Genomic DNA, 10,009 nt, shown 5'->3' on the forward strand with positions numbered 1-10,009 from the left:
GTTTACTAATTTGATTCTTCTTTTTTTTCTTCTTTTTTTTTCCAGACAAACGGTTCATCAGACCGAGAACCATTATCAAACGTCCCTCAAATTCCAAGAACAAGAAGATCTGAACACCCCAAAACGCAGTGTCCAAGTACCCCCAAAACGAGTGTCTTAACACCCAAATCATGAAAGACAAAGAACGTCTGATCGCACCTTTGACAGGATCCGGCGCATCTCCCTACGGCGCCATCAACCATGGCGTCACTGTGGTCACCCATCACCAACAACATCACCGAACACCAACCGCGTCCGACGACGACGAAGGAAAAGAAGGACAGCACTGCCATCCTCACCGGCGCGAGCCGCAGGAAAAGCACCAGCACCACCATCCCCAGGAAGTGCCGGATGAACAGCAAGCGAAACCACGGCCCCGGCTCTGCGGAGTCGTGTGCGTGCAGGTGCCCGCGTTCCTGTTCTTCGTGTCCTATTTCAACTTCATGCCTCTCACACAGTACTACATGACTGACCGCCTGTACAAAGAGCTCGGGGTACCCAACGTGACGGGTGGCTGCTCGGACGAGGAAGCGGGTGGCGGGTCCTCCTCGGGTCTGGCGGATCGGATCCAGGACCAGGTGTCCACGTACACCATGGTGCTGGGGTTCGTGACCAATTTCCCTGCCGTGCTGCCTGCTCTCTTCATGGGCTCTCTGTCGGACAGGTGGGTGATGAGCTGTCTGTTTTCTGTTGTGTGTTTTGGGGGGCTTGGGTTTTTTATTTTATTTTTTTTTTTTAAATAATTATTATTATCTTTATTATGGTAGATGGGTGGGTACAGCTTCCTTTCCTCCATTATTCTTTTCTGTTTTGTTGTTGTTGTTTGATTTTCACGGGTTTTTTTTCGCTCTTCTTTCGGTTTTGTTTTGTCAGCGCATAAAGTGTATGTATTAGGTCAGTATAGGACGTTTTGTTTTTTCAAGTGTTTTATATATATATATATATTTTTTTTTTCCCCTAGTTTTACGTTTCTTCTCCTTCCTTCTCCTCCTCCTTTTTTTCTTCTTGGTATTCTTCTTCTTCTTCTTCGTCGTCGTCGTCGTCGTAGTCTTCTTCTTCTTCTCGTATTCTTCTTCGTCGTCATCATCATCATCATCATCATCATCTTCACCTGCTTCTTTTTCTACGCTTCTTCTTCCTCCTTTTTGTCACCACAATGATCATGATCATTTCACAATTACCCACATTCCACTTTTTTCTTTCTTTTTTCAAAATTCTGCTCCTTCATCAGCACCAGCACCTTCTTTCTTATTCGTCCTGTTGCTTTTTTCGTCTGCCTTCTTTGTTTTCTTTTCTTCTTTCTTTCTCCGTCTATCTGCCCTCTCCTCTTGTTTTCTTCCCCCTCCCCCTCACCCCCTCCTCTTCTCCACGTCTTCTCCTTCCTCAGACGAAGGAACACTTTCGAAAGGGTGCAAAAGATGACGCGTTCATTGCCCCAAGGAAGAGGCTGTGCCAGTCTTGAATAAAAGCTACTGTGTGTCTGCACATTTCTTCTGTCTTTGCTGCTGTGTGCACATGTCAAATAATCGGTTTAAGGACAGGCCCAGCGCTTCCTTTTTTGAGGAAGTGTCTGGGTTTGTTCCATTGTACCCTTTATTTACCTGTGTGCTAGCTGAACCAGTAGCGTAAGGAGCACTGACTTGACATTGTGTATTTTGTGAATGGAGAGAGTTACCACACTTTATTATTTGTTAATCATTTCATCTCCTGGCCTCATTGTTAATTCATTGCCCCAAGCGTTTTGGTTACATTTTCCATTACTCGAAACTTCGCAACTGAGTAATCATCCACTGATGCCTTTAGCTTCTATCATATGGAAACGTTTTTGACTTGTTCTACACTATGAGAAGACGCTTGTCAGAATTTCAGTTTGGGTGCGCGATGAAGCGTGCTTGCTAGGCCTGTGTAGTCTTTTCCTCGCGCCCTTCATAGGGTTGAACTGTGGTGAAACTTCCACTTACAGGTAACTCTCGTTTGATGGAGTCTCCCGTCGGTCCGACGGATGAATAGGCAGGCAGGCTTATCTGTCGGTGTGTGTCCTCATATGCCTGACCAGCACATGTGACTTTTTTTAGTGAGGAGTTGTGCAGTCCCTTCCCCACTCTCTCACCTACCGACACTCACAGTCCCACAGGTGCAGATACTGCCACGTGTAGGACGGCCTCGGCAGGTGCAGGTGTTTTTTTTCGGAATTTCATCTCCTAGGAGGACTTCCAGCCAAGGATAAGAGCTCCCCCTGCCCTTTGGTCATTCTTTTCCGCCTTCACAGCCGTTGGGAAAGGTTTCCTCCTCCGCCTGGTCCGTCGTTGGGAGACTTCACATGCGGCAGGTAGTACTGGGTTACACGGTACCAGTAGCAAGGGCTATGCCCCTGACCTGACACTCTCGTTTAACCCTTCTCAAACACAGCTGCGCGCGTTGACAACATTCAACTCTGTGACAGGTTTGGACGAAAAGCAGTGCTGTACCTGGTGGTCGTGGGTGTGAGCATCCGAATGACCATCACCGCTCTGGTCTTCCACTTCAGCTGGCGAGTCGAGTACCTGTATATCGGAGGTGTGGTTGAAGGACTGACGGGCAGTTTCGGCAGCTTTCTCATGTCCACTTACGCCATCGTGGCCGACGTGACCAAAGACAGACAGGCCCGGCGGGGGTTGCAGATTGCCTTAACTGAAGCGGCAACCATGCTTGGTGAGTTCGTTAATTAAGGTGTGTGTGTGTGTGTGTGTGTGTGTGTGTGTGTGTAACAAAGCATGGATGCGTGTGTGCACGTGAACGGAGGTAAGTGGGCGAATGGGTGTGTCTGTGTTTGTGTGAGTGCTTGCGTTGCAATTACCATTCATTAAAGATATTATACATCTTTTAAGTGTTCACATACGCCATATGTTACAACATTGTGTTACGTTTTTATCTTGAATATATTTTCCATAATGCTAGTGTAAGTTTGAAAGTAAAAGCAAAAATACAGTGTTGTCAGAAAAAAACAACTTCTTTCAGCGTCAAAAAGCCAATGATAATTCAGGAGCTATGCGCTCGCACTAAACCAGAATTTATTATCCGACCTATCCACCAGCTTATCTACCATTTTTTTCATTATGGAACAGTGAAGGCGATATTCAAGCGCAAGAGACCAACGCATCTGGGCCATTTCAGGCTCAGCTTCCTATTGTTTTTTTCCCTGCCAGGCAATTCGGCGGGTTCTGGGATGTTTCAGGCTCAATATCCCACTTTCGGGGTTTTTTTAATATTTTTTAATTTTTTTTTTTTACCAGGCAATTCGGCGGGCTCAGTTCTGTCAGGCTACTGGCTGAAGCTTGGCTATGTGCCTCCTGTGCTCTTCTCCGTTGGACTACAGGTCGTTGTCCTTGTCTTTTTCATCGTTCTCATCCCTGAGACAGTCACACGCTCTGGGGAGACCACGCCCATTAACTGTTCCGTCTTGCTACGAAGTGTTCGAGTTTTTCTTCAGGTGAGTCAGATTATGAGCCGGGGTGGGTGGATGGGTGCTTTGCGAGTCTGTGTTCATGTGGGTATACCAGCGTGTAGGTCCTTGTGGGTATACCAGCGTGTAGGTCCATGTGGGTATACCAGAGTGTCGGATCATGTGAGTATATCAGGGTGCAGGTTCATGTGGGTATACCAGCGTGTAGCTTCATGTGGGTATACCAGCGTATAGGTTCATGTGTGTATACCAGTGTGTAGGTTCATGTGGGAATATCAGGGTGTATGTTCATGTAGGTATACCAGGGTGTAGATCCATGTGGGTATACCAGCGTGTAGGTTCATGTGGGTATACCAGGGTGTATGTTCATGTGGGTATATCAGGGTATAGGTTTATGTAGGTATACCAACGTGGAGGTTCATGTGGGTATATCAGGGTGTTGGTTCATGTGGGTATACCAGCGTGTAAGTTCATGTGAGTATATCAGGGTGTAGGTTCATATGGGCATACCAGGGTGTAGGTTCATGTGAGTATACCAGGGTGTAGGTTCATGTGGGTATATCAGGGTGTAGGTTCATGTGGGTATACCAGCGTGTAGGTTCGTGTGGGTATACCAGCGTGTAGGTTCATGTGGGTGTATCAGGGTGTAGGAAAGGCAGGGAAGTTGAACAGAGCATTGGCGAATCAGAGGCAGATTACTTGGGCTGACAAGGCGAGGGTGATCTGTGACGAAAAGACAGAGTAAAATGTCTGTAACATGTGTAAACTGATCGATGTTATCATGTTAATATCCTTACATTTTTCATCGTAGACTGTCTTTGTATATTTGGCTCGTCATCAGAATGGTCATCTATCCGATTCTCTTTGGTACTGGTGATGACGATGACGACGATTATAACTGGAAATTAGTTGAAAATAGTAAATGATTATGTCGTCAATCAGTTATGACAAAGAGGTTAAACAAATGCCGGGAGGAATAGAATCGAGGTGACTGTAACAACAGTGACGGATTATACAACAAACACAAAAAGCACCATTATAATTGTAATAAAGATGATGGTGGCGCTGGTGATGTGGTTGTAGTGACGACGATGAAAGTCGCAGTAATAACGACGACATTACCAATCTCTCCACAGCGCGGGAGACGCTGCTTTCTGCTGACCTGCCTGGTGGTATTCTTTTTGGGGATCTTCAGCGTGGCGGGCAACGTGATGATCCTCCTCCTCTACCTGCTTAACTTCCCCTTCTGCTGGTCTGAGGTCCACATCTCCGCCTACAATGGGGTCAACACCGTCATCTCTTGGATCATCGTGCTCTCCGTCACGGCCTGGCTGGGAAAACGGGTGGCAGACGACACATTCGCACTCGCTGGGGCCATGTCCGCCACGGCGGGCTTCATTTTACAAGGGTTGTCCAAGTCGGATTTGCTCATGTATCTAGGTGAGAAGACATGCGTAATCAAATTTGAAAATTTTAGATAATTTTACAAAATTGTCTACAGTCACTAGTGTGTGTAGCGGGGCATTTGACATAATTCTTCCTCCTCCTCCTCCTCCTCCTCCACACACACGTTAAAATGAATGCAGTGTGATGTTTTATGTAAGGATCCGCCTCTTTGTGATAGCGATGAAAGTTTTAGAAAAAAAAAAGTCAGATTTTATAGGCAATTTTTTTTCTCCTTTTTTTCATGTCTCGAATCAAGTAAAAAATCAAAGTAAACGACCTTGGAAAAAAACAACAACAACACAGATTGTGAAGATGCCTATCTACATCAGATAACAGGGGAAATACTAAAATTTCAAGTTAAGAAAATAGAAAGTCGCATATTACTCTGAAGGTAATTTCTTTCTTTCAAAAGGTCCAGAACCAAAGTTCGTTTTTCAAATTCTTGATGACGTGTTCTGTGTTCCAGCTGCTGGCGCATCCCTGCTATCCAGAATGACCTGGCCAATGATGCGAACAATGATGTCCAAAAGGGTTGATGCACATGAGCAAGGTGAGTGGGCATCACTTATAATTGATCCTCTGAAAAACAACCACGAACGACAGTATCTGTGGATGCGGTTTCCCATAGGCTGGTTTAAGCCTTGTTTTTGAAACACTTTAAGTTTTTAAAGCGCGTTAGGTTACGCTGCTGGTCAGGCATCTGCTTAGCCGATGTGGTGTAACGTATATGGATTTGTCCGAACGCAGTGGCGCCTCCTTGAGTAACTGAACTGAACTTTTAAAAAACTGGTAAGCTAACACACAAACGCGTTTAAGTTAGCACATTAAACAAAGGAGCTTGGTGCTCTATGCGTGCTCATATCGAGCAAGTATGTTTCGTATGCTGTCCCTTACTGAAACTTTCATGAACGTTTGCGCATGCACCACATATACGCCATACAACATCGGCCATTGCGAAAACTATCAAAGCCCAGTACCTTCGATTTCGTTCGATCAGGGAGGACCGTTCAGTCACGCTTGCGCATGCTGCACCTGGGTGTGCTCTGTGCATGCGTGCGTTGATCTGGTGCCGATGTGCCGTACTGTCCTTTCTCAAAAATGTCTAATTTTGCAGGTGCCGTGTTCGCTGGTATCGCCGTGATAGAGATGCTGGGCACAACAGCAGGCAGCGTTATCTCCCCGTTCATCTACAAGGCCTCTCTTGGTCACGTTCACGGCCTGCCCTTTCTCTGCTTCGCCGCTGTCGAAGTTGTCGTCGCTTTGTGCCTCATGTGAGTTGTGTGTGACGAGGGGGAAGATAGGATAACATGCGTGTGTATGAATGTGTGTTTGTGTGTGTGTGTGTGTTCATATGTTTGATAGCGCATGTGTGTGTGGTTGTGTGTGTGTATATATATATGTGTGTGTGTGTGTGTGGAGGGCAGCTGCTATGTACATGTGTATGTTGAAATGTATGTATGCAGTGTGTGTGTGTGTGTGTGTGTGTGTGTGTGTGTTTAGTTCGTCAGTCATATTTTGGTGTGTGTACGTAACATTGATGTAGTGCGTTATGTAAACAAAAGTGTTTTCCAAAGCAGCTGGAGCATATTTCTGGGGATTGTGATGTATAAGTATCCATTGTTATTATTATCATTAACATGTGGGGAGAGGGAAGAAAGCAGGCAGGTGGGGAAGCATACATAATGAGTGCGAAAACATAATCAGTGCGTTGGACATGTATTCTGATCATCCTCCCTAACAACGTCTTTAGAGAGCTATAATTACAGGTAGTTTTGTTGTTTTTTCGGTCTCCTTCAGCTGTTTGTTCCTGAAGCTAAATTTTTAGCAAGTATTCGCTTGAAAAGAAAAAAATCGATCACGTCAGAGACCCCGTAATGCCTGTCACTTTTTGAGGCGGGTGGCGGAAGTGTATACAGACAGACTGACAGAAGTGCACGCATATTTATCATTCTTAATGTATACTGTAGGAACAATTATCATAAGCATTACGTCCGAAGCAATGACGGATTATTGTTGTTGTTGTTGTTGTTGTTTTCTGCCGACAGATCACTGATAGTGAGGAGGAAGAGACACGCCACGAACCAGATGAAACAAAGGGGTCGAGCTGTGCACGTGCAACATGAATAGTGTGCACAGTATAATTAGAGGAGGAATCATGATAAGGATACTGATGATAATAATAGTGATAGTGACGATGATGATAATAATAATCATCATCATCATGAAAATAATGCACCCAAACCTAACATGTCTCTCAATCTCGATGGAATGGAACATTGTGCCACACGAGATGTTCAAACAATCTGTGCTTTCGAAGAAAGATTACATGGACGCAAACGTATGCGCACACACGCATATGCACACAGTGACCCGCCCCTCTCCCCCCCCCCCCCCCCCCCGCCCCACCACCACCACAAACATAGACAAACACAATCACAATCACAAACGCGCACGCACACACACACACACACACGCACATGCGCGCGCACACACACACACAGTGACACACACACACACACGCACGCACACAGTTTCTCTCTCTCTCTCTCTCTCTCTCTCTCTCTCTCTCTCTCAATCACACTCACACACACTCAAACACACACGCGCCGCTATTTTCGCCAGTTTTAAACGACAAACAGCCAACATAATTTAGATACGTATAACAGATGAGACACTGCGCCAAAGCACTGAACTTGCAAATTAAACGTGTGCCAAAAGTCCCTGTCCCTGATTGGTCATCACGGCGCGTGCAAATGTGTCTGCACTTGTCACGTGGTCTGCTGACAGGACGGAAAAAACGATGTTTGGACACGAATATGCGTGACTGAATACATTGTTCTCGTTGACGAACGTAAACAAGGAGCAATGAAGGAACACGTCAAGGTTCATGTCCTGCGTGTACAGTTGAAATCCCTTGAGCCAGTCTCAGCTTCGAAATGTTTTGCCATTATGTTACCGTCAGTCGATGATTCGATTATTCTTTGCCAAAGCCCGACCAACTTGCAAATGTTTTTATATGATGTTACTGTTAATCGATGATTCCATCATTATTTGCGAAGGCCCGTCCGACTTGGAAGTTGTTTGATGTAATGTTACCGCTAATCAATGATTCGATTATTCATTGCGAAGGCTAGTCCATCTTTGAAATGTTTTGATAGTATGTCATCATTAACCGATGATTCATTTACTCTTTGCGGAGGCCAGTCCAGCTTGCAAATGTTTTGGTAATATGTTACTGTTAATTGATGGTTGAATGGCACATTGCTTTTTTTTTTTTTCCTGCCCCATCATCTGCACCGTTTCAGTGGCATTACTCCCACGCCGCTCATTTAGATTCCCCCATACACGGCCACACCTGGGTTCGTCCGTCACAGTTCCAGCGTCGGCAGTTCGCACGGAACCATCGATGTTAGGTCGCCAGGAGGCCACACACCAGAGGAGGACACATTGCTATTGGTACTTCCCCCCATCCCGCCATAACACCTCGCTTCTGTGTCACGCCCTTCCTTTCTCCACAGTCTTTCCATTACCAGGTCTGTGACTGCACGGTCATCCCTGATCGAACGAGATCGAAGGTGCTGGGCTTTGATAGTTTTCGCATGGACCCAAATATGATTTCGCGTTCATCTTGTGGAATATTGGCAATGTATTTTCCTAGGGCAATGAAGAGAGTGTGTTTTAATCAGCTTCTAAAAGTTAAGGAAACATCCTCCGCGTTTTACCTTCCCAGAAATACATCGGATATGAATGTAAACATTTTTCATTAAAAAACAAAGAAATCAAGGAATGAGATATTATCTCGTCACCAGCGGTATAATGTACGACTGACAGGCTATTTGACATAACGTCAATTTTTTTTAAGTAGAAGATTTCATGATTCAGACAAGCACATTACTGAAAATGAGAAATAACTATTTAAACAAAAACTGTCTCTAAAAATCACCGGTGGAGGTAGGGGTAAAGGCTTGCACACAGTCTTACTTTCCTGAGAGCTATCTATTGCTACACTGCTTCGAAATTTAGCCACACATCTTACCGAATAAACTTCTACAAGTGAAAGTCAGTAACTCACTTTTTCTATGGAGTGTCTCGCAAACAGACCTGATTTTGCAGATTAAAAAAAAGTGTTCTTCCACTGTGTTGTACACAAACACTGGTGCACCACAATGCACTGTGCTTTCACGTTTCTTGTTCACTCTATTATATACAGCTGAATATGACAGTCTCTCTGAATGATACCATTTGATCAAGTTTGCTGACAACTCCGGATTGACAGGACTAGTTACTGATGACAATGACACTATTTACAGAAAATAAACTGATATATTTTGATCTGCTGTGCTGAGTTTTTAAACTTAATATTGGAAAAACCAAGAACTTGTAATATGCCACAACAAAAACAAAAGTAAATAGATTTTAAAAATAATAAAGGGTGTGATTGCGGAACAAGTGGAAACGTACAGATAATTGGGTATGATCATTGATAAAAAGCTATCCTAGACTAAAAAATTTCAACATTACTGATGGAAAGGCTAAACAGTTGTTTGTTCTGTCTGAGAACACTGGATTATTTTGATTAATGTCCGCAGTCGACTGCTTTGAATATCATGTGCATTTACATTGTGTAATGTTTTGACGTTTGGTGCAGTGTGCTGGGGTCGAAACATAAGCAAGCACGACAAATTTTGGAGGAACCACCCACCCGATTATTTTTAACAGCACAGTGTTTCATTGACTTTGTACGAGGTGATCGCGCGTCAGTTTGTTGTGCGCGTTTTGTGTCTATTTTCACTACGTGTTAATGCCAGCATGGTTGTTGTTGTTATTTTTTGTGTGTGTTTGTGTGTGTGTGTGTGTGTGTATAGATGTGTGTGTGTGTGTGTGTGTGTGTGCGTGTGTGTGTGTGTGTGTGTGAACAGGTTGAACCAGCTGTCTTTGTTGTCTAGATATGAGACAATAAACAATCAGGAATCATTAAAAACAAAACAAATTTCCGGGAACGACCGTGAACGCGTTTTTCAAAATCTGTGTTCGGTTTATCTGTGCGTGAGTGTGTCTTTTAGTGGTTCGAGTTCTCTCTCT

The 10,009-nt window shown here is 44.5% G+C and overlaps 1 protein-coding gene across 1 annotated transcript in view; it reads left to right on the forward strand.

The window, feature by feature from the left end:
• LOC143280451 (proton-coupled folate transporter-like) overlaps positions 1–7,267 on the forward strand; it is a 7,943-nt gene extending 676 nt beyond the window's left edge. Inside the window, exons 2-8 of the mRNA XM_076585097.1 lie at positions 46–703; positions 2,483–2,730; positions 3,312–3,508; positions 4,618–4,921; positions 5,394–5,477; positions 6,042–6,198; positions 6,973–7,267. Of these exons, the coding sequence (XP_076441212.1) occupies positions 171–703; positions 2,483–2,730; positions 3,312–3,508; positions 4,618–4,921; positions 5,394–5,477; positions 6,042–6,198; positions 6,973–7,054 (1,605 nt within the window). The 5' untranslated portion in view covers positions 46–170 and the 3' untranslated portion in view covers positions 7,055–7,267. The remainder of the gene's footprint in view (positions 1–45; positions 704–2,482; positions 2,731–3,311; positions 3,509–4,617; positions 4,922–5,393; positions 5,478–6,041; positions 6,199–6,972) is intronic.
• The last annotated feature ends 2,742 nt before the right edge of the window (positions 7,268–10,009 follow it).

This window comes from Babylonia areolata, chromosome 3, assembly GCF_041734735.1.
Source record: "Babylonia areolata isolate BAREFJ2019XMU chromosome 3, ASM4173473v1, whole genome shotgun sequence".
NCBI classification, from domain to species: Eukaryota; Metazoa; Mollusca; class Gastropoda; order Neogastropoda; family Buccinidae; genus Babylonia; species Babylonia areolata.